Source organism: Notolepis coatsorum (genome assembly GCF_963971535.1).
Source record: "Notolepis coatsorum genome assembly, chromosome: 7".
In the NCBI taxonomy this organism is placed as follows: domain Eukaryota; kingdom Metazoa; phylum Chordata; class Actinopteri; order Aulopiformes; family Paralepididae; genus Notolepis; species Notolepis coatsorum.
This window is the reverse complement of record NC_140171.1, coordinates 114,791,831-114,817,060: the sequence shown is the minus strand read 5'-3', so window position 1 is coordinate 114,817,060 and position 25,230 is coordinate 114,791,831. Positions and strand designations below refer to the sequence as shown.

At 43.2% G+C, this 25,230-nt stretch overlaps 1 protein-coding gene across 1 annotated transcript in view; it reads right to left on the bottom strand.

Moving 5' to 3' along the window:
* LOC311231376 (uncharacterized protein) overlaps nucleotides 1-25,230 on the bottom strand; it is a 46,060-nt gene that overhangs the window by 1,597 nt on the left and 19,233 nt on the right. The window contains exon 5 of the mRNA XM_084317947.1: nucleotides 22,316-22,372. Within this exon, the coding sequence (XP_084174073.1) occupies nucleotides 22,316-22,372 (57 nt within the window). The remainder of the gene's footprint in view (nucleotides 1-22,315; nucleotides 22,373-25,230) is intronic.

The window sequence follows — 25,230 nt, the reverse complement described above, 5'->3', positions numbered from 1 at the left end:
TTGATTTTGGCAGTGACTGAAAAGGTACAGGCTGAAGCATAATGCTTATATATGCCTGTTCTGTATTCTTATCAAATTGAGCTTGCAAAACAAAAACAAAGAAATTACTAAATAAAAATTATTCACATTTGTGAATAGCTATAATTTCTTTTTTGGAAAACCAAAAGCGAATTACTTATTCTTAGAATTTAGATCAGCATTGTTCCACAAGTTAACCCCAACAATAGAAAGACATCTAATTTTAATCCCTTCCTTAGCTTTTTGAACAGTACACTTACAAACACTCAAATCATATTTGCCCTCCTGTATTGAAAAGTAATGTTGCACACAGTCCGGGAGTAACTTTGCTTTAGCTCTGTACATTATTTGCATTATTTTACAATAAACCAAATCAGCATTTAACCAATGTAGAAACTTTTTTTCAGCAAAAGTGACAAGCGCCTGATGAAGACGAATGACAAATTTGAAGTTTCAAGGTATCCCTTTAATATGTGTGATTATGTCTTATTAACCTGACCCGCCAAGTGGTCCCATTAGTTACGGAATGATCTGGGAAGTCATCCATTGAAACTTTTTTTGTTATAGGGCCGGCACTTATTCTTGACAGAGTATCTTCGCCCGTAGCAATAGTTCCTCAAAGGTCGCTGATTGGTCAGAACCACTGTGGTTCGGGGGCACAAGTGCATAACTTGAAGCTTGACAAAATGAATTCTCGCGTGATCTTGTGAAGCTAGCAGCCTGCAGGGTTAATGTCTAATAGCATGCTGCAATGTCAATTTCGATTGAAATACATGCAGTACAGAACACAATTATCTGGGGTTAAGCTACATTAAACATATAGGATAGGATTAAAAAAAAAAAAACGACCAATAAGATTCCCTAGATGGGAAAAGCAAGACATACATACATTAGGAGATGTTTTCAACAAACAGGGTATTTGTAGCTATGATGAAATAGAATTTTTTTTTAATCTCACCGGTTCCACATATCTTTTTTACGCACAATTATTGTTATGTTTGAAGACTCACGGTGTTCCATTAAGGATACCAATTGCACACCACAGATACCACACATTTTTCTATGACAGAGAGACATCGAGAGGTTTTGTATCAGATTTTTATCATCAATTACTAACGGCTTCGTATGAAACCCTCCACCTAGACTCTGTTTGGAGGAGGGATATACCAGACCTAGAAAAAGATTTTGATTGGCAAGAAGCCTGGCAAGAAGCCTGGGCAAATGTTCGACTTGCATCAAGGAACCCGGACCATCAACAAATCAATCTTAACTATATTCATAGGACATACTTGACTCCTATAAGACTGAACAGAATGGGTCTTAAACAAGACTCCAAATGCTCCTTATGTACAAATGGGGACGAGGGGACATTTATGCACATGTACTGGGACTGCCCACCAGTTAAGATATTCTGGGAAGAAGTGACCCAGCAATTATCAAATCTCTTAATTCTGAATATACCTGTACACCCCTCTATATTACTGCTGAATGATGTTTTTGAATATGCAGTACCTATACAGCAAAAGAGATTGGTTTTATCTGGTATTACAGTGGCTAAAAAACTGATAGCATCACGATGGTTTCAACCGGAAAAAATGTGCCGAAAGGTCTGGATTCTTACATATCTCGATGTGATTTATCTAAATATCTACAGCAAGAATTTTGGGTCTCAATGAATCCAAATGGACAATGTGGTTAGAAGTGGTGGAGAGAATAAAAGCTAGCATTTAATGGTAGTGTCTGGTTAGGAGCGAAGGATAATGGATGGATTATCCATTGGGGGGTCCAGGGCGGGGGGTGCGAGCAAGAGCATATGTGTAGGGGAATAGATAGCAGGTATTAGGGGTATATCTTGTATAAGACATTTATCCAAACAGTGAGTTAACTGATGTACACTGTTTTACAATGCTTGTATATCTAATCGTGTGTTGTCATGTTTGTTTATGTGTTTGTTTAAAAAATAAAAAAATAAAATACAAAACAAAACAAAAAAGGATAGGATTCAAAAGGGATGTATACGAAAATACAAAGATTTGACAAAATTCAATTAGACATTAGCAACATTCACTGATATTCCGTGTTGGCCCTGATCATAAGACGAGACCTGTTTTTGAAGACCAAATCAGTTTTTTTTTATATAAAGAAAATTATTTTATTTGAAAATAATGATAAAATGAAAGGTTTATTATTTGTATGGGTAATTACCCGCTTCATATTTGTGATGTTACTGGTTTCAGGGTGTGCCTAAAGTGATCAATGTGTTGGGCCGTTTATAGAGATCTATGCCAATTAATGTTTATGTATATCCGGGACTTTTTTTTTATAAGAATTGAGAGGCCTACTATGGTATGTGAATATGTGACCTTTATTTTGAAAACCGTGTTGCGACGCAACCTTGTTTACGTTTGTGCTTTTGACAGTGAAATGTTCAGTTCAACTTAGCTCGAAGGAAAGACGCTAATCAAAAAGCTTTAATTGACCCGTATGAGGCTCTTACGGTGGGACTTTGATTGTTTATAGAAGAGGAATGTAATATATGTAGTAAAATCCCACAGACTTCCTACAATAATTTGTGGTTATTGTAGCACAATACAATGAGATTGATTGTCTGAAAGGAGGAGGAAAGATTCATACTTGATAGAATGGTTGGTCTCCTCATCTGGCTTAATGCAGATGAAGAATAAAACGTGTACGCCAGACAAACCAGAATTGTAGTTCAACTCAGCTGATTTATTTGATTAGAGCCAGGAGTCCAAGGTGAATAAAAGGTTGACTTCTACATACAAAAGATGATCAGATAATATTTAACAGCTGTCTGTTGTACAGAAATATCACAATCAGGTTTGCATCTTCAAACCTAAATACTGCACATCAAACAGTCACTTGGTTAACATAATTTGAACATACATGGTTTACTGTACACATGATACATGAGTAAATCTGGTTTACAGATCAGGGATCTGTACAACATTACTCTAATCTATAAACAACCATTTGGTGTTTCCCATGAGTTACTCACGTACAATGCATCAGCTCACGGTTGTTTCTGGGTGGTTCAGCGGTGGGGGAGCCCCCAGACCCCTGGTTGGGTCCGAGAGCTCCAGAATAACCCTATGTAGGGCCTTATATCCTATAATTTCTAGCCAATAATACATATGGCTGGTCCAATCCAGCGGCGTCTTCTTGTGGGGGTGTCCGGTGGGCGCTGGCAGCCCCTCCCTCTGGGTTTCTCTGGGGGGAGGCTGGCTGCCCCCCCCCTTTGATCTCCCGTGTGGATCTTGACTCAATACCCAGAGGGGGACGCTAGTGGCCCCCGTCAGTGTCTTCCTGATTGGGTCTGTCCCTACAGAAATCTCCTCTTAAATGAATAATATATAACTTTAACATTCCTTCTATATGGCTATAGATGTCTAATATCATCCAAGTACAGTCAGTGCTTTCTAAGACTGATACCAGACATCTTATGATACTTTTTGATACTAAACAGTTGATTAATAGATTACTTTGTCTGTGAGTTAGTGTTCATGCTTCAACAAGTCTAAACTGGTCTGCCTTGTGGTCAACCCAGCTTTCTCTGATCAGCATTTACATACAGTCAGTTCGAGAAGGTGTCGTTAGTTCTCTAATTTAGTCATTGCTTGAGTGGGGGTTGAAGTAACTGTTGCAGCTGTTATCTGATGCAGCTGTCTCAACTGACAGTTGAGACTGTTTTAGCCACCGAGTCCACTCTGCTATTGAAAGGTACATCTGGCTTTATATTTATGGTTCTCCAATTTATTCACACATATTAATTATGAAATTCCAAGGCAATATTACCACATTTCCCCACTTTGACAATTCTCATTGTCACATACTGTATATTGACTTGATTTTCTATACATACTAACCATACAATATAATAATAAAAATCATATTTTTCCCAATTTTTCTTTTTTCTCATATTTTTTCTTTTTCATTATTCTTTGGTACATATCATCAATTAGTTTCTTCTTGTCTTCTTCTTTTCTCCCCCACATTCCCCTGACTATGGCCCCCTCCCGGGGAATCCTGGTGACCCATTCATCCAGCTCCCCAATTAACATATTCTGCCTTTGATGAAACAGTGTTTACCACCTACTATCATCAGGCTCTGTTCCTCTGGGCTCACAGCCAGAGGCTTATTTGTTGAAAACAATTAAAACAATGTAATCTAAACATTACACATTAAAGTAAAACACAATTTTTTAAAATTATGGTATCCGTTGACATGATCTGTGGAGACACAGTGATTATTCTTCATTCTTTCATACATTTTTTGCTTCTCTTCTCCTGTTAATTCCTTTTCCAAGTCAGCCCAATCACATTTTGCATAATCAACCCAGTTGGTCTTCTCACCTCTCCCCCCTTTTATGAACATCCCTATGGACATAAACCTTACCCGCTTTGCGCACAGACGGACAGGGAGGGAGGAGCATCACGCAAGGGAAAAAAAATGTCCACCACGTCGGCCATAACCTACACCTTACTCTTTACTCTAACTATGTGTATGTGTTTAGTTTAGTACTCTTGCGTTGTGTCATAATCTATATCAGTCATTACCGTTCAGTCACTTCCCGTCCAACACACCAATCAATCACACAGAGGCCCTTGTTCAACGCTTTGGTTGCACAGTCTCCGACCGTTTTCGCCCCCCCCCCCTTCACCCCATGTCGGCCAGCCTCAGCTGAAGCCACTGTTTTTAGGCCCGGACCTCGTCATTTTCTGTCCCATGACTGTATTTCCATGGATCTACAGACGAACGACTCCGTCAGTCTGGAGGTATGTCTCAACCTCCGGCCTTCGTATTTGGGGCTATATTGAAGGAGGGGTAGAGTCCCAAGCGACCTCTCCTCATAATCCAACAATCTCCCACAGGAACTGACTGAACGGGTCACACCATCGTGTCATAATCTAATGAAATGTATTCCTACACATTTTCCCCATGATCCCCCCACTCGTGATGGTCCATCCTCCCTCTCCGACCGAACTGCAAGGGAACAAAAACACAGAACAAATTTTCCTTATACAATATGTCAAATATTTCTCAAGAGACGCCAAATGGTTAATCATTATGCAAAACGTAATGGGACCACTTAACTGTCATTGATCTGATCCAATGTATCTCACGCTCCAACCGTCCTCTCCCCAGATCATAGAGAAACAACAAACAAAACGCAAATAATCAAAAAAACATTCCAACAGATGTCACATGTAGACCACCTCAATGGTTATTAAAAAAGAAAAGAAAAGAAATTTAAAACCTTTCAAGCCAGCACAGTCACCCTCTACAGGCTCCATTCACACCCATTCAGGCCACACAATCATAGATAAAAATAGAAAAGAAATCCAAAAATTTAAATTCAATACCTCCGCTTTGACCCTTTTAACCTCCTTCCAGTTAAGAGTACCCTCCTCCCGTTCGGATGCACTCCTTCCCCTACTTAGATGCACCTCTCCCCGTAAGGTTTAGGCAGTCCGCTACGACGGTACAACCAGCTCCTTTCTTAGGGCTGCCTTGTCCGACGCCGGCCCCTCTCCCCCAACAGAGATGCAGGTCTCCACTTCCGGCGGTAAGGTCTCCTCACATGAACGGAAGAAGTCCCCTTATTTTACCTTCAGGTGCAGTTTAAGGCTGGGCCCCTTTCCAATCTTAGGAGAGACAATCCAGATTCCTCTGAATTGACACCCCTCATCCCTCTGCTTCCCAGCATTTTCTTTTCAAAAACACTGATCACAGAAGCACAACTCGCCTACTAACCCTGTATCGGCTAGTAAGGTTACTGTGGCCTGACTGTACATTGAGCCAGGTGCATTTATGGTCTCTGCCATAACGCTCTCCCAACCGGCTGACGACCCAGTCGATAGCGACCTCATAGTCCGTCATCAAGTCAGGACCCCAAGCGGCTGACTGTCCGTAGTACCTATCAGCCACTCAGTTTAGAAACCGACGGTCTTGTCCCCACCCCGCTTGCTCTGGGCATGGAAATATTGACCGTTTTCGCCAGCCTTGCCTGTTCACGGCAGGAGCTGTGCCCCCTCCGGTGCACCGCCCTGCTCCTAGGTGTGGACTGTCGCCCACGTACCACCCAGTGCCAACATTTACCTTACATGCGACATCAGGGCCGACTAGACGGTACCACAGTGGTATGTTATTTCATACCTCGTTACGCACGAGGGCCTTCAGTTTCTCCCCAGCACTATAGATTTGTGTTTAACGTGCGCCCAGACTCTTGCGAGCCCACTGCCGCCTGTTAAGGACTAGAGGTTCGGGGTGCCTAATCCCCTCCCTAATCCCTACAAAACATTCAACAGAAATCAAATCAAATGCAGTAAAACAAATGATATGAAACAAACGATAATGGTATAACCCAAGTGGTTCGATACACTCCTTACCTAAACACATTTTGTTGTGCATGCATGTGTGACCAAATTGTGTGAATGTGTGTCTGTGTGTGTCTGTGTGTGTGTGTGTGTGTCTGTGTGTGTACGTGTGTGTGTGTGTGTGTGCGTGTCTGTGTGTGTGTGTGTGTGTGTGTGTGTGTGTGTGTGAATGTGAATGGGTGTGTGTGTGTGTGTGTGTGTGTGTGAATGTGAATGGGTGTGTGTGTGTGTGCCTGTGTGTGAATGGGTAGACAAAGCCCTCTTTGCCCCCATCCCCCGCTCAATCATTCACTAAAGGACATCTCAATCTCACACATACATACAAAAATTAAATTCAAATAAAAAATACCATCTGTACCAGCTCAACCAAAATTACGAGCTCCAGTAATCATTCATATTAAACATATATTTCTCTCATACACTCGTTAATCAACCACAGACCGACAATGGGTTAGTGCCCCTGCGCTCATCTCTTCTACTCTCTCATCCGGCTACACCCATCCCTGGCTAATACAATTCACACTTAATTTCTACACTCCTACCTACTGCCAGAGAGAGTCTAGGAACTCTCCCTCAACGACAGAACCTCAAAGCAGTCCTAGTACCCTGAGAGTCTACCGCTATTCCTTCTAATCAAACAGGTAGCCCCCCAATGTAATTAACCTCATCTGAGCTGGCTATCCTAATTCAATTACTGTGCTCACTCCTCCATCAGCTGTGTCCTGTATTAGCACGCTTCCTGTCTCAACATTTCCCTCGTCATAAAAATAACTGCCAACTGTTCTCTCACTCTACAACTGTCTCCTTCATCTCCACCTCTGACCCTCTCTCTCCTGTTGCATCTAATCTCACGTCATCCTGTCATAAAAGAACAAACAGCCATTGTAAACAACAGCTGTACATCCTGACCCCCCTTGGGCCTATTGGCCCGCCTCAAAAGGATTCCTACCCCCCTGGGTAATACAACCCTTCATCTGTAAATCATTAAACGGTTAATCACACTTCTCATCTTCCCAGAGGCAAGCGCCCCCAGGTTTTTGAATTAATCACACATTCCCAGGGAGAAGGATCGAACCCGCTCCCCAGCGTATAAAATTATTAAGGATTAATAACAATCTAAAACAAGCATAAACACATGTCATAACCATATCAACAGTGTATTAAAGATTTAGCAATCTAAAACAAGCATCAGTAAATTATCCTGCTTCACAACCGGGCTTGTATCAAATTCCACTACAAAAACATTTAGTAAATAATATAAACATTCTCCTATTTAAATCAATGGTGTCATTAAAACCATATCAAGTATCAACATCAGACATTTCAACATCAATGCATTCTTAATTCAAGCTACATAAAACACAACATTATTATCCTCAAGCTTACCATTGTACACGTTACACAAATTTAAAAAACTGGAAATGTCCATCAACTCTAATTATCATACATGTAGGCATCCTCCATTTCAGCATAACTTTTGTAGTGGTTAGCCCTAAATGCTCCTTTCTTCATACACATGTGATAAATTGATTTTACTGCAAGCATTGTGTAACTTTAGTGTAGAGCCATTTTCCTATAACTACTCTCAAACTACCGTTTATATCATGTATGCAATAAAAGTTATGATGTATCCTAACACGGGTGACTGACTATCTGATGAATTGAAAAATGGGGGACCCTGATGTAAACAAGACAAAAGTCTTCCTTGGGTCTGCATCCCCTTAACAATTGTGTGTATTGAGCTGTACCATCACCCCTAACCTAACCACTATACATGTTACATCCCTTCCCCTGCTTACACAAAAATACAATGCACACATATACAAACACCGCCATATTACATAATGCAGAAAATCCTCTTACCCGTTTCTATCCTCTGAGCGAACTATTCCGAATGCACGAGACCCCATCCACGTTGTACCGCGCATGCGCAGTGGCAACCGAAGCGGCTGTTAACGTTGCTATGACAACCAAGGTCTGCCACGACAACATAATAACATGCCCCGATATCCATAATCTGCCACGACATCTATCACGCTTCTCTACCCCTTCCCCAACATCATTCTCAAAACTCGAAACGTGAAATCTGCCGCCCCCAAACGCCACAAAACAACGGCATGCAAGCTAACTAGTCTTAGCCAGCTCTAATGCGACGTTCAAGGCCCTCACGGGAGCCGTGCTTTTCAAGATCCGTTCATCCACGCAATTCGCTCAGTACCATCCAAAGCATAAACAATTCACACAAGCTTCAAATAGCCAACCACTCCAATAGAAAACAATTTTTAAAACATTCACACCAACCAACGCCGCACACATAGTTCAACACGAACCCTTTCTCCTACCTTCTCCGCCTCACTCCATAGCACCGCGAACGTTACATACTCTCCACAACACCATGACGTCACCAAGCAGCGAATCCTCAATATCATTTACCACATTACCGCATTAATAATAACCCTCAAAACGGCCACAATTTTGCCACCCTGCGTCTCAACCGCCTCTTACCTGTAATCGCCGCCACAGTGTTTAATCAATTCTCTCATAACGCCATCGTAACGTCCCCAGCTTCACCGCGGACTTTTCCACAGAGCTAGCCAGCTAGCCCCAACCAACAGCAGGGACTCGCCTCAAACATAATATGTCCGTCGGTCATTAAAATATCATAACAAAACCATTAAGTACTTATCAGTCAGTTCGACCGAATCGTTTTTGTATCACAGCGAACGTAATTAATCAACAGGCCGGTTTCGCTCAAGCTTAAAAAGGATAACGCACCCTGAACACGCCGGCACCCTACATTCCCATTAACTACTACGTTTTAATCCTGCAATCGCACAGACCTCTGCGCTGATCATGCCGGGGTCTAACAACCTTTCACCATACTTGACTCGTATGTTCTGAAATAGTAACAGAACCCTTAGCCCGACGCAATTATGCCCATACTGACCCGCCACTCACGGTCCCCGTCCCGCTATCTGTGACTACAAGCAGGGACACAATGCACCTTGGACCCAGCTCCCCTTCCATTTCAGAACAGTCAAATCTCCTCGTCTTACCTGCGCCCTCTTCCTGAGAATAATTTTAGGGCAATTATATACTCAGAACGCGCCCCTGTCGTATACAACAGAATAACCGTGCTTCCTAGCAAGAAAAGCCTTTTACCTGCCGTCATGCGACGCTATCTTCCACAACATGACCAGATAGTCTGTGCGCCACCACCCTTCTTGGTGCAACTCCCCCGTATAGTTCACAACGTACATTCCATACGAGTTAACTAACCCCCGTGGCCCGCTGGGCCGAGACCGGCCTCCTGTGTCTGAATGAACACACAAACACAAAAAGCCTACGTTTGCATGTTCACTGCACAACAAGCGCGATCGTCATACCTCCGGACACACAAGCTAAGATATTGTTGTTGTTGTTATAGTCTGTTTCCAGTATAAAGCTGGTCTCTGTTGTCCTGGCTGACAAAACAAAGCTCTATTGTTAATAATATTGCATTTACCGCTCCAGTTGTTCCCACCGCAACCCCCAACCCTGCATGCAGACGCCATATTCACCGCGGGCCCCAAACAGTGGCGTACACAACCAACCTCCATCCTTCTCCTCTCCCTCATCCATTCAGACAACAAGCCCATCGTTAATCACTTCAAACGCAGCAACACCCCAGCTCTTCGCCCCGTGTCCCCAACACACAGCAAGATCCAGATATGATACATATAACAAGACCCTACCGCACCTTTTCAGGGGGAGACACGAAGGGTAGGGCAACACGGCACCATTTCTGTAGTAAAATCCCACAGACTTCCTACAATAATTTGTGGTTATTGTAGCACAATACAATGAGATTGATTGTCTGAAAGGAGGAGGAAAGATTCATACTTGATAGAATGGTTGGTCTCCTCATCTGGCTTAATGCAGATGAAGAATAAAACGTGTACGCCAGACAAACCAGAATTGTAGTTCAACTCAGCTGATTTATTTGATTAGAGCCAGGAGTCCAAGGTGAATAAAAGGTTGACTTCTACATACAAAAGATGATCAGATAATATTTAACAGCTGTCTGTTGTACAGAAATATCACAATCAGGTTTGCATCTTCAAACCTAAATACTGCACATCAAACAGTCACTTGGTTAACATAATTTGAACATACATGGTTTACTGTACACATGATACATGAGTAAATCTGGTTTACAGATCAGGGATCTGTACAACATTACTCTAATCTATAAACAACCATTTGGTGTTTCCCATGAGTTACTCACGTACAATGCATCAGCTCACGGTTGTTTCTGGGTGGTTCAGCGGTGGGGGAGCCCCCAGACCCCTGGTTGGGTCCGAGAGCTCCAGAATAACCCTATGTAGGGCCTTATATCCTATAATTTCTAGCCAATAATACATATGGCTGGTCCAATCCAGCGGCGTCTTCTTGTGGGGGTGTCCGGTGGGCGCTGGCAGCCCCTCCCTCTGGGTTTCTCTGGGGGGAGGCTGGCTGCCCCCCCCCTTTGATCTCCCGTGTGGATCTTGACTCAATACCCAGAGGGGGACGCTAGTGGCCCCCGTCAGTGTCTTCCTGATTGGGTCTGTCCCTACAGAAATCTCCTCTTAAATGAATAATATATAACTTTAACATTCCTTCTATATGGCTATAGATGTCTAATATCATCCAAGTACAGTCAGTGCTTTCTAAGACTGATACCAGACATCTTATGATACTTTTTGATACTAAACAGTTGATTAATAGATTACTTTGTCTGTGAGTTAGTGTTCATGCTTCAACAAGTCTAAACTGGTCTGCCTTGTGGTCAACCCAGCTTTCTCTGATCAGCATTTACATACAGTCAGTTCGAGAAGGTGTCGTTAGTTCTCTAATTTAGTCATTGCTTGAGTGGGGGTTGAAGTAACTGTTGCAGCTGTTATCTGATGCAGCTGTCTCAACTGACAGTTGAGACTGTTTTAGCCACCGAGTCCACTCTGCTATTGAAAGGTACATCTGGCTTTATATTTATGGTTCTCCAATTTATTCACACATATTAATTATGAAATTCCAAGGCAATATTACCACATTTCCCCACTTTGACAATTCTCATTGTCACATACTGTATATTGACTTGATTTTCTATACATACTAACCATACAATATAATAATAAAAATCATATTTTTCCCAATTTTTCTTTTTTCTCATATTTTTTCTTTTTCATTATTCTTTGGTACATATCATCAATTAGTTTCTTCTTGTCTTCTTCTTTTCTCCCCCACATTCCCCTGACTATGGCCCCCTCCCGGGGAATCCTGGTGACCCATTCATCCAGCTCCCCAATTAACATATTCTGCCTTTGATGAAACAGTGTTTACCACCTACTATCATCAGGCTCTGTTCCTCTGGGCTCACAGCCAGAGGCTTATTTGTTGAAAACAATTAAAACAATGTAATCTAAACATTACACATTAAAGTAAAACACAATTTTTTAAAATTATGGTATCCGTTGACATGATCTGTGGAGACACAGTGATTATTCTTCATTCTTTCATACATTTTTTGCTTCTCTTCTCCTGTTAATTCCTTTTCCAAGTCAGCCCAATCACATTTTGCATAATCAACCCAGTTGGTCTTCTCACCTCTCCCCCCTTTTATGAACATCCCTATGGACATAAACCTTACCCGCTTTGCGCACAGACGGACAGGGAGGGAGGAGCATCACGCAAGGGAAAAAAAATGTCCACCACGTCGGCCATAACCTACACCTTACTCTTTACTCTAACTATGTGTATGTGTTTAGTTTAGTACTCTTGCGTTGTGTCATAATCTATATCAGTCATTACCGTTCAGTCACTTCCCGTCCAACACACCAATCAATCACACAGAGGCCCTTGTTCAACGCTTTGGTTGCACAGTCTCCGACCGTTTTCGCCCCCCCCCCCTTCACCCCATGTCGGCCAGCCTCAGCTGAAGCCACTGTTTTTAGGCCCGGACCTCGTCATTTTCTGTCCCATGACTGTATTTCCATGGATCTACAGACGAACGACTCCGTCAGTCTGGAGGTATGTCTCAACCTCCGGCCTTCGTATTTGGGGCTATATTGAAGGAGGGGTAGAGTCCCAAGCGACCTCTCCTCATAATCCAACAATCTCCCACAGGAACTGACTGAACGGGTCACACCATCGTGTCATAATCTAATGAAATGTATTCCTACACATTTTCCCCATGATCCCCCCACTCGTGATGGTCCATCCTCCCTCTCCGACCGAACTGCAAGGGAACAAAAACACAGAACAAATTTTCCTTATACAATATGTCAAATATTTCTCAAGAGACGCCAAATGGTTAATCATTATGCAAAACGTAATGGGACCACTTAACTGTCATTGATCTGATCCAATGTATCTCACGCTCCAACCGTCCTCTCCCCAGATCATAGAGAAACAACAAACAAAACGCAAATAATCAAAAAAACATTCCAACAGATGTCACATGTAGACCACCTCAATGGTTATTAAAAAAGAAAAGAAAAGAAATTTAAAACCTTTCAAGCCAGCACAGTCACCCTCTACAGGCTCCATTCACACCCATTCAGGCCACACAATCATAGATAAAAATAGAAAAGAAATCCAAAAATTTAAATTCAATACCTCCGCTTTGACCCTTTTAACCTCCTTCCAGTTAAGAGTACCCTCCTCCCGTTCGGATGCACTCCTTCCCCTACTTAGATGCACCTCTCCCCGTAAGGTTTAGGCAGTCCGCTACGACGGTACAACCAGCTCCTTTCTTAGGGCTGCCTTGTCCGACGCCGGCCCCTCTCCCCCAACAGAGATGCAGGTCTCCACTTCCGGCGGTAAGGTCTCCTCACATGAACGGAAGAAGTCCCCTTATTTTACCTTCAGGTGCAGTTTAAGGCTGGGCCCCTTTCCAATCTTAGGAGAGACAATCCAGATTCCTCTGAATTGACACCCCTCATCCCTCTGCTTCCCAGCATTTTCTTTTCAAAAACACTGATCACAGAAGCACAACTCGCCTACTAACCCTGTATCGGCTAGTAAGGTTACTGTGGCCTGACTGTACATTGAGCCAGGTGCATTTATGGTCTCTGCCATAACGCTCTCCCAACCGGCTGACGACCCAGTCGATAGCGACCTCATAGTCCGTCATCAAGTCAGGACCCCAAGCGGCTGACTGTCCGTAGTACCTATCAGCCACTCAGTTTAGAAACCGACGGTCTTGTCCCCACCCCGCTTGCTCTGGGCATGGAAATATTGACCGTTTTCGCCAGCCTTGCCTGTTCACGGCAGGAGCTGTGCCCCCTCCGGTGCACCGCCCTGCTCCTAGGTGTGGACTGTCGCCCACGTACCACCCAGTGCCAACATTTACCTTACATGCGACATCAGGGCCGACTAGACGGTACCACAGTGGTATGTTATTTCATACCTCGTTACGCACGAGGGCCTTCAGTTTCTCCCCAGCACTATAGATTTGTGTTTAACGTGCGCCCAGACTCTTGCGAGCCCACTGCCGCCTGTTAAGGACTAGAGGTTCGGGGTGCCTAATCCCCTCCCTAATCCCTACAAAACATTCAACAGAAATCAAATCAAATGCAGTAAAACAAATGATATGAAACAAACGATAATGGTATAACCCAAGTGGTTCGATACACTCCTTACCTAAACACATTTTGTTGTGCATGCATGTGTGACCAAATTGTGTGAATGTGTGTCTGTGTGTGTCTGTGTGTGTGTGTGTGTGTCTGTGTGTGTACGTGTGTGTGTGTGTGTGTGCGTGTCTGTGTGTGTGTGTGTGTGTGTGTGTGTGTGTGTGTGAATGTGAATGGGTGTGTGTGTGTGTGTGTGTGTGTGTGAATGTGAATGGGTGTGTGTGTGTGTGCCTGTGTGTGAATGGGTAGACAAAGCCCTCTTTGCCCCCATCCCCCGCTCAATCATTCACTAAAGGACATCTCAATCTCACACATACATACAAAAATTAAATTCAAATAAAAAATACCATCTGTACCAGCTCAACCAAAATTACGAGCTCCAGTAATCATTCATATTAAACATATATTTCTCTCATACACTCGTTAATCAACCACAGACCGACAATGGGTTAGTGCCCCTGCGCTCATCTCTTCTACTCTCTCATCCGGCTACACCCATCCCTGGCTAATACAATTCACACTTAATTTCTACACTCCTACCTACTGCCAGAGAGAGTCTAGGAACTCTCCCTCAACGACAGAACCTCAAAGCAGTCCTAGTACCCTGAGAGTCTACCGCTATTCCTTCTAATCAAACAGGTAGCCCCCCAATGTAATTAACCTCATCTGAGCTGGCTATCCTAATTCAATTACTGTGCTCACTCCTCCATCAGCTGTGTCCTGTATTAGCACGCTTCCTGTCTCAACATTTCCCTCGTCATAAAAATAACTGCCAACTGTTCTCTCACTCTACAACTGTCTCCTTCATCTCCACCTCTGACCCTCTCTCTCCTGTTGCATCTAATCTCACGTCATCCTGTCATAAAAGAACAAACAGCCATTGTAAACAACAGCTGTACATCCTGACCCCCCTTGGGCCTATTGGCCCGCCTCAAAAGGATTCCTACCCCCCTGGGTAATACAACCCTTCATCTGTAAATCATTAAACGGTTAATCACACTTCTCATCTTCCCAGAGGCAAGCGCCCCCAGGTTTTTGAATTAATCACACATTCCCAGGGAGAAGGATCGAACCCGCTCCCCAGCGTATAAAATTATTAAGGATTAATAACAATCTAAAACAAGCATAAACACATGTCATAACCATATCAACAGTGTATTAAAGATTTAGCAATCTAAAACAAGCATCAGTAAATTATCCTGCTTCACAACCGGGCTTGTATCAAATTCCACTACAAAAACATTTAGTAAATAATATAAACATTCTCCTATTTAAATCAATGGTGTCATTAAAACCATATCAAGTATCAACATCAGACATTTCAACATCAATGCATTCTTAATTCAAGCTACATAAAACACAACATTATTATCCTCAAGCTTACCATTGTACACGTTACACAAATTTAAAAAACTGGAAATGTCCATCAACTCTAATTATCATACATGTAGGCATCCTCCATTTCAGCATAACTTTTGTAGTGGTTAGCCCTAAATGCTCCTTTCTTCATACACATGTGATAAATTGATTTTACTGCAAGCATTGTGTAACTTTAGTGTAGAGCCATTTTCCTATAACTACTCTCAAACTACCGTTTATATCATGTATGCAATAAAAGTTATGATGTATCCTAACACGGGTGACTGACTATCTGATGAATTGAAAAATGGGGGACCCTGATGTAAACAAGACAAAAGTCTTCCTTGGGTCTGCATCCCCTTAACAATTGTGTGTATTGAGCTGTACCATCACCCCTAACCTAACCACTATACATGTTACATCCCTTCCCCTGCTTACACAAAAATACAATGCACACATATACAAACACCGCCATATTACATAATGCAGAAAATCCTCTTACCCGTTTCTATCCTCTGAGCGAACTATTCCGAATGCACGAGACCCCATCCACGTTGTACCGCGCATGCGCAGTGGCAACCGAAGCGGCTGTTAACGTTGCTATGACAACCAAGGTCTGCCACGACAACATAATAACATGCCCCGATATCCATAATCTGCCACGACATCTATCACGCTTCTCTACCCCTTCCCCAACATCATTCTCAAAACTCGAAACGTGAAATCTGCCGCCCCCAAACGCCACAAAACAACGGCATGCAAGCTAACTAGTCTTAGCCAGCTCTAATGCGACGTTCAAGGCCCTCACGGGAGCCGTGCTTTTCAAGATCCGTTCATCCACGCAATTCGCTCAGTACCATCCAAAGCATAAACAATTCACACAAGCTTCAAATAGCCAACCACTCCAATAGAAAACAATTTTTAAAACATTCACACCAACCAACGCCGCACACATAGTTCAACACGAACCCTTTCTCCTACCTTCTCCGCCTCACTCCATAGCACCGCGAACGTTACATACTCTCCACAACACCATGACGTCACCAAGCAGCGAATCCTCAATATCATTTACCACATTACCGCATTAATAATAACCCTCAAAACGGCCACAATTTTGCCACCCTGCGTCTCAACCGCCTCTTACCTGTAATCGCCGCCACAGTGTTTAATCAATTCTCTCATAACGCCATCGTAACGTCCCCAGCTTCACCGCGGACTTTTCCACAGAGCTAGCCAGCTAGCCCCAACCAACAGCAGGGACTCGCCTCAAACATAATATGTCCGTCGGTCATTAAAATATCATAACAAAACCATTAAGTACTTATCAGTCAGTTCGACCGAATCGTTTTTGTATCACAGCGAACGTAATTAATCAACAGGCCGGTTTCGCTCAAGCTTAAAAAGGATAACGCACCCTGAACACGCCGGCACCCTACATTCCCATTAACTACTACGTTTTAATCCTGCAATCGCACAGACCTCTGCGCTGATCATGCCGGGGTCTAACAACCTTTCACCATACTTGACTCGTATGTTCTGAAATAGTAACAGAACCCTTAGCCCGACGCAATTATGCCCATACTGACCCGCCACTCACGGTCCCCGTCCCGCTATCTGTGACTACAAGCAGGGACACAATGCACCTTGGACCCAGCTCCCCTTCCATTTCAGAACAGTCAAATCTCCTCGTCTTACCTGCGCCCTCTTCCTGAGAATAATTTTAGGGCAATTATATACTCAGAACGCGCCCCTGTCGTATACAACAGAATAACCGTGCTTCCTAGCAAGAAAAGCCTTTTACCTGCCGTCATGCGACGCTATCTTCCACAACATGACCAGATAGTCTGTGCGCCACCACCCTTCTTGGTGCAACTCCCCCGTATAGTTCACAACGTACATTCCATACGAGTTAACTAACCCCCGTGGCCCGCTGGGCCGAGACCGGCCTCCTGTGTCTGAATGAACACACAAACACAAAAAGCCTACGTTTGCATGTTCACTGCACAACAAGCGCGATCGTCATACCTCCGGACACACAAGCTAAGATATTGTTGTTGTTGTTATAGTCTGTTTCCAGTATAAAGCTGGTCTCTGTTGTCCTGGCTGACAAAACAAAGCTCTATTGTTAATAATATTGCATTTACCGCTCCAGTTGTTCCCACCGCAACCCCCAACCCTGCATGCAGACGCCATATTCACCGCGGGCCCCAAACAGTGGCGTACACAACCAACCTCCATCCTTCTCCTCTCCCTCATCCATTCAGACAACAAGCCCATCGTTAATCACTTCAAACGCAGCAACACCCCAGCTCTTCGCCCCGTGTCCCCAACACACAGCAAGATCCAGATATGATACATATAACAAGACCCTACCGCACCTTTTCAGGGGGAGACACGAAGGGTAGGGCAACACGGCACCATTTCTGTAGTAAAATCCCACAGACTTCCTACAATAATTTGTGGTTATTGTAGCACAATACAATGAGATTGATTGTCTGAAAGGAGGAGGAAAGATTCATACTTGATAGAATGGTTGGTCTCCTCATCTGGCTTAATGCAGATGAAGAATAAAACGTGTACGCCAGACAAACCAGAATTGTAGTTCAACTCAGCTGATTTATTTGATTAGAGCCAGGAGTCCAAGGTGAATAAAAGGTTGACTTCTACATACAAAAGATGATCAGATAATATTTAACAGCTGTCTGTTGTACAGAAATATCACAATCAGGTTTGCATCTTCAAACCTAAATACTGCACATCAAACAGTCACTTGGTTAACATAATTTGAACATACATGGTTTACTGTACACATGATACATGAGTAAATCTGGTTTACAGATCAGGGATCTGTACAACATTACTCTAATCTATAAACAACCATTTGGTGTTTCCCATGAGTTACTCACGTACAATGCATCAGCTCACGGTTGTTTCTGGGTGGTTCAGCGGTGGGGGAGCCCCCAGACCCCTGGTTGGGTCCGAGAGCTCCAGAATAACCCTATGTAGGGCCTTATATCCTATAATTTCTAGCCAATAATACATATGGCTGGTCCAATCCAGCGGCGTCTTCTTGTGGGGGTGTCCGGTGGGCGCTGGCAGCCCCTCCCTCTGGGTTTCTCTGGGGGGAGGCTGGCTGCCCCCCCCCTTTGATCTCCCGTGTGGATCTTGACTCAATACCCAGAGGGGGACGCTAGTGGCCCCCGTCAGTGTCTTCCTGATTGGGTCTGTCCCTACAGAAATCTCCTCTTAAATGAATAATATATAACTTTAACATTCCTTCTATATGGCTATAGATGTCTAATATCATCCAAGTACAGTCAGTGCTTTCTAAGACTGATACCAGACATCTTATGATACTTTTTGATACTAAACAGTTGATTAATAGATTACTTTGTCTGTGAGTTAGTGTTCATGCTTCAACAAGTCTAAACTGGTCTGCCTTGTGGTCAACCCAGCTTTCTCTGATCAGCATTTACATACAGTCAGTTCGAGAAGGTGTCGTTAGTTCTCTAATTTAGTCATTGCTTGAGTGGGGGTTGAAGTAACTGTTGCAGCTGTTATCTGATGCAGCTGTCTCAACTGACAGTTGAGACTGTTTTAGCCACCGAGTCCACTCTGCTATTGAAAGGTACATCTGGCTTTATATTTATGGTTCTCCAATTTATTCACACATATTAATTATGAAATTCCAAGGCAATATTACCACATTTACTATGCAGAACGAGAAATAAACAGTGATTTTACCAGCAGTAAGTTGCAAGCCACTTTCATACGGGGAACCGTGACAATTATTAGTATTATCTTATTTGCATATTGTCTCATTATTAGATAGATAGATAGGTTGATACTTTATTGATCCCCGGAGGGAAATTTAAGTAGACAGTATTTAAGTATTGAAAAACGTCCTGTGGGCGACTCACCTAATGCACGGCTGAACGTTAGAAGTGTCCGTGTCCCCGTCATTGTAATCATCACTGCCAGATCAGACTTAATTTAATTGGCTATGGTCTCTTATCATCTCTCCACATCGGACGTGGTGGTCATAAGATGGACTGATATCCGCTCCGTTGTTCTTGCAGAGCAAAATTTGCGGCTTAAACTTATTGAAAGGAAGTTCTTCTTTGGCGATGCAATAGCCCACATTCAGTTTCATTTAGATTGTTCGCTAGGAATTATGGGATTTGGTGTTGGATGTATGGACTCTACCAGACAGGGAAATGGTATTTAATTGCACGATAGACTACAACTACAAAGTTGCGTGGCCCAGATTCACTCCACATGCAAATCTTTTTTTCCACACAGGCTATCGCAGTAAGTTCATTCATCGCAGACAGATTTTTTCATAGCACCGGCATGACATTATGTCGCACTGTACAGCCCTGGTTGTAGGCTAATGTTTTACAATTTTTTTTATCCAATTTGTATGGATTCATTTAGGAGTGAAATGCGAATGAAGGGTTGAAATCACTACTCGCAAGGTTGCCCCCAAATATTATTTTCCACTCACATGGACCAAATTAAGGGGCAATTTACGATAATCTCGTCGCAGTGTACAGCCCTGCTAGAGCGAACTATTGAATATTATTATGAAGAGGAAGAGGACAAACAGTGATGATCCATCCATAACATAAGGTGCGTTTTCACCAGACTATGTTGGATTCTAGTATTTTCAAACAGGCTGGATGTAACGTTGGTTGGTGACCGTCACTCAAAGCGATTTGAGAGTATGGGTGGAGCCCAGCCCAAAACAGCTTGAAATCTTGAAGTGGAAAAATGCTGCTCTAGAGCAGTGGTTCCCAAAGTCGGGGTCGCAATCCAAAGGTGGGCCGCGAGCAGCCACGGGAGGGCCGTGAGATGATTTAAAAAAAAAAAAAAAAAAAAAAAAAAAAAAAAAAAAATTATTTTTTATTTTTTTGTCAGGCCACTGAACTTAGAAGCAGGCCAGGACAGTGTTTCTAGTTGTATTCTAAGATTCTATTCTATTGTATTCTAAAATGTGACTATATGGTTTTATATTAACTTAACACTTTGGCTGCCATGGGTTAAATTCATTATCAACCGTAGGTTGCCGGCTCTATTTGTCTATAGAGAAAGTCCCCTTCTTTGCAGGGCTATAACTTTTTAAATTCTATTGCTACATTGCCATTATTAGGGCCCATTCAAAGTCCTATATGTATTGTTCATTGTGTAGCAACGTTAAACTTTTTCATTCACATACCGTAATTCCTCTAATAGTAACCCCGGCTTGTATTTGTTTCAACTGTAGCGGGTACCAGGCTTGTATTAGGAGGAGGCCTGTATAAGAGGGAGGCCTATATTTCAAATTTTTAAACGGATCATAATGAATAAATCAACATTTTGTGTCAGTTTGAACCCAGTAAAATGTACTGGGTTCATTTATTGAAACCAAGTACTGTATGAAATAGTAAACAGTGCAATTACAGGTGGTCACTGGTCATTTCAACGTTTTCAAAGTGAAATCAAGTAACTAGCTCAGTATGCAGCTCAGTATATTAGTAACCCGGCTTGTATTAGGAGGCCGGCTTATAATTGCTTAGCTCAAGAGCGCACCCGGCCATTAATAGAGACCCGGCTTGTATTTGAGACCCGGTTACTATTAGAGGAATTACGGTATTCATAGTAAAGTATGGTCTAATGTATAAGTATGTTTTCATCTCTTTCTGCAGCTTTCTCCAGAACGTGATCTATAGCCCCAAATACATTATATTGATGATGCAATACAGTTTTATGGCAATCAGCGCGATATAAAAAATTCCAACTAGACGTACTTCTAGAAGTTACTACACGTCATCTGATGTTGACCGGATGGGCTAGGGGGCGTTTATAATTCCGTGGGCAGCGTTAAACCAATCATCTAATGTGGGTCAAATGTTGATAATAGCAGTTAGTATCGAAGACGGTAACTTTACACGCTAAAACTCACCCCAGTCTCCGCGCGCCGTTGGGCGATCATCGTAGAGTAGAAATTTTATCATTATGGGATGTAGATTTACCCGGTCCATCTCCAGCTTGTATAATGGTATATACGTCCAAATCATGTTGTTTATCGAGTTATTGGCAATCGATCGCTATGTAGTGTGACGAGCCAGAGTCCCGGGACATGTACCGAGTGCCCGGAAGTAATACGGCCGTCCAGCACAACCTCTACGGCACTTCCTGTTAAGCGATTGCGCCGATCGGCCACCAGATGGCGCTCCTGAACCGCCAGAGAGCTCAGTGGGTCCTCCTGGTGGATCTCAGGCCAGCGGAGGGGACATATGAATCCGATCCCAGATTTTTGAAATATTGATATTAAAGAGGCTGTAAAGCGTCTTCGGCAACTTGAGCATGGCCGGGAATGACGTGTTTAAGCGTTTCCCGGCACCCAAAGTGTTAATAAATAAACAAAAACGAAAAATCTACTTATTTGAACGAACATTTCAAACTAAATAACAGATTATGCACATAAAACGCTGAAAACAACCGAAGCAACAATAGTATTTTAATGATGCTATTATTATTATCATTATTATTTTGCAACAAGTTAGCCCTCTCATAAATAGCACATATAAATGAATAACTAACTTGAACTAACTTAATAGGATTGAAGTGATATTTGGCTTAAAAAATCGGTCGCCTGGCAAAAAATAAATAAAAAAAAGCCCGACGATGTGCATTGGGCCGCGGCTCTCTGATGCCTTATTTTCTGGGTCCCGGCCTGAAAAGTTTGGGAACCCCTGCTCTAGAGTACTTGATTAGAAATGCAAAACAATGATTTTTTGGGGGAAAAAACGTACAGATGTGTTCCATAGACTCACAGGAATTGTGTAAAATTGCCCAAATAGTGAAAGGAATAGCAAAACAGGGGACCTTTAAGATATTTTACTTACATTGATGGCTGGGGTTTTCGCTGGTTTTCGCTTCATCTTCTGGTTGAAGGCTTCAAGCTGAACATTGCAGAAACAAAACGGATTAATTAATGGCCTGAATACATTCAGATGTATTCCGATTCGGGTTGCAAATTGTAAGCACGTTCCTTACTCTATCATTGATAACGTTAACGATCAATTAATAGAGTAATTGGAACAAAAATAAACCAAATTTAACAACCAATAACTAAAATATATTTGTTTCCTCATTCAAAAGGTTTATTTCCACAGCAGAGACATATTGCAGCATGGCATATGAAACATATAGAAATGTAGAGGCCTAGACATATTAAAACACATTTGTGTCGACCTTAAGCGGATTGACTTTCCACCAGTCAGTCAGATTTTTATCCAGGGATGGGGAATGGCTTCTTTTAACTCTTACGTGAGGTGGTCCGCCATATGCCGACCTGATAAACTTCTAGTTAGCAACAACGCAGTGGTGACTCGCCAGTCCTCGGTGATGTAGCGGCAACTGACGTAACATAGTTTTCGGTCGTCAGGGCAGTCCAGCAGTCTGTCGTCAACCTTGCGAGCAGCGGTAACGTTAGCTAGCTGAGTGAGCAACTCTGAACTTGGCATCAGTGTACCGGTGCGCGAGGCAATTGTGCCTCAGGATGGGATGGTACACTGGCTCAAGTAGGTGCATCATTTGGCCTATCCTTCTCAACCATACCAATCATGTCGTTTTCGATACATGCGCAGTCTGACCCGGCAAGTTTTTTCGGCCCGTTGTGGGTTGCAGCTCAAAATCAACACTTCTCTTTTTTTTAAGATTAATTTTTTGGTGTTTTATCGCTTTATTTCTACTGGGCAGTCCAGTAGTGAGAGACAGATGAGGAATGGGAGACAGAGTGGGGGGAAGACATTCGGCAAATAACGACGGGTTCGGGAATCGAACCCGGGTCGGCCGTGTCGCGGCTGAGCGCGCTATGTGGTTCGCCACTGGGGCGCCCCTTCAACACTTCTCTTAAGGGGCCTGTTACGTTCCAGCATGTGGCTGTTGTTTGTACTTTTGTGCCCCCCCCCCTTTCTCTCTATCTCTCCTTCTCTCTCTCCCACTCCCTCCACCTGCTATACTCTGATCCAGGTTCCTGTCCTTCATCAGGACACTAATTGGAAACCAGCCAGTCATCCCAGCCATCAAGCAAATCACCAGTTGACCAATCGGAAGCCCTCCTCTTGTTTTAAAACCCATGTAGTACTTCCTGTTTCCCCCCCTTCTTTTTGTCTCTAGGATGTTGGTTAAATGTTTGACTCTGATATATTTAGCCAACTTGGTACAAGTGTATGTGTGTGTGTGGGTTGGGAATTGGAGCAGGTAAGGGGCCCCAACACATTTGGTGCTACACGTAGTGATAGTATTGTCTAGACACACTAGGTCAGGAGTGATGCCACTCATTGTATGTTTTGGACATATGTTTGGTTAGTCAGTGTAGGTAGTGAGCAGTAGGTTTTATTTGACCTTTGTGTATAGGTAGACAAGATATTCCTTACTGAGTTAGTTGTGTTTTGTTTTACTTAAGTTTATTCCTTTGGCATCATTCAAGCTCCTTTTCCCTTCTCCCCCCCCCCCCATTTCCCCTTGGTTGTGTGTATCAAATCCACCAGTCATTGTCTATTAGTCTGTTTTGTTTGTATATATAAAAAGGCACAATATATTACTTTCTTTCACCTACACTTGTTGTGGGCATTGAATTATTTATCATTTGGTTCATTTATCACTAATTACAACACAATCATCTTTTATGTTATTCACCCCTTCCTCTAGACATACTGGGGTTGTAACATAAAATGGGGGCTCAGTCCGGGATCTCCTGTAAAGGGTTCCTGGTTTTGCTGATTGTTTGTGGTGATGATCCACATAATTAATTCTTTCCTACTGTTATTGGTATTTTGTGATTGGTGTACTGTTGCTGTCCACTGCTGACATGGCACAGTTTACCATAGATCAGTTTGTTCAGAATACCTCTGTTGAAATTTTTGTTAAGTGCCGAAAGGATGATTTGTTACCGATAGGCAAGCACTATGGTCTCCAGATATCAAGGTCTCTGCTTAAAAAAGAGATTAGGTCTATGGTGTTGGACAAATTGGTAGAGATGGAGATACTTGTGTTGCCAGAGCAGCCTGGTTCTAGTGCCTTGGAGGAAGAGGGGACTACAGAAGTTAGTTCTCCTTTGTTTCAGGAGGAGCAACAAAAGTCACCGGTTGGCTTGGGTGCGAAGGCAGAGGTGAAACCACCTGCTACCTTACCTCGCTTTGACCCGCTCTCTCCTAGCTCAACCAGTTCAGTGGTTGGGGGGCAGGTGGCGCACGGAGATTACGTTCGTCACCAACACCGGGAGACACTAGGATTCGCCTGTTCGAATCCAGCTCCCGGCGTTGCTATCAGCTTGGCTGTCCTCTCACGCTGATTCAATTGGCTGTATCAGGGGGTGGGAAGGTGAAGGGTGGGTCCTGGGCGTTGTGGACAGCGACCCCTACAGTTCGGTCGGGGCGCCTGCTCAGCGAGGGTTGGATCTGAGGAGAGATAGTGTGGCCTCCCACACGCTACACTCTCCCCGGTGAGAACCTGCGCGTGGCCTGCCCCAGGCTGCACATGCGTCGGAGGAAAGCATGTGACAGTCTCCGGTCTCCCGGACCAACAGTAGGGGAAAGTACGCAACAACCAGGAAGGGTGGGATGGGAGAAAAATCGGGAAAAAGGAGGGGAAGAAAGATAATAAAAAAATAAATAAAAAAAACAGTTCAGTGGTTGACGCACAAATGAAAATTCGCTTGACTCTGCTTCACATGGAAGCTCAAGAGAAGGCTGAGGCACGACAAATTGATTTCAGGCTAGCAGTACGCAAGCTGGAAATCGAGGCTGAAACGGCT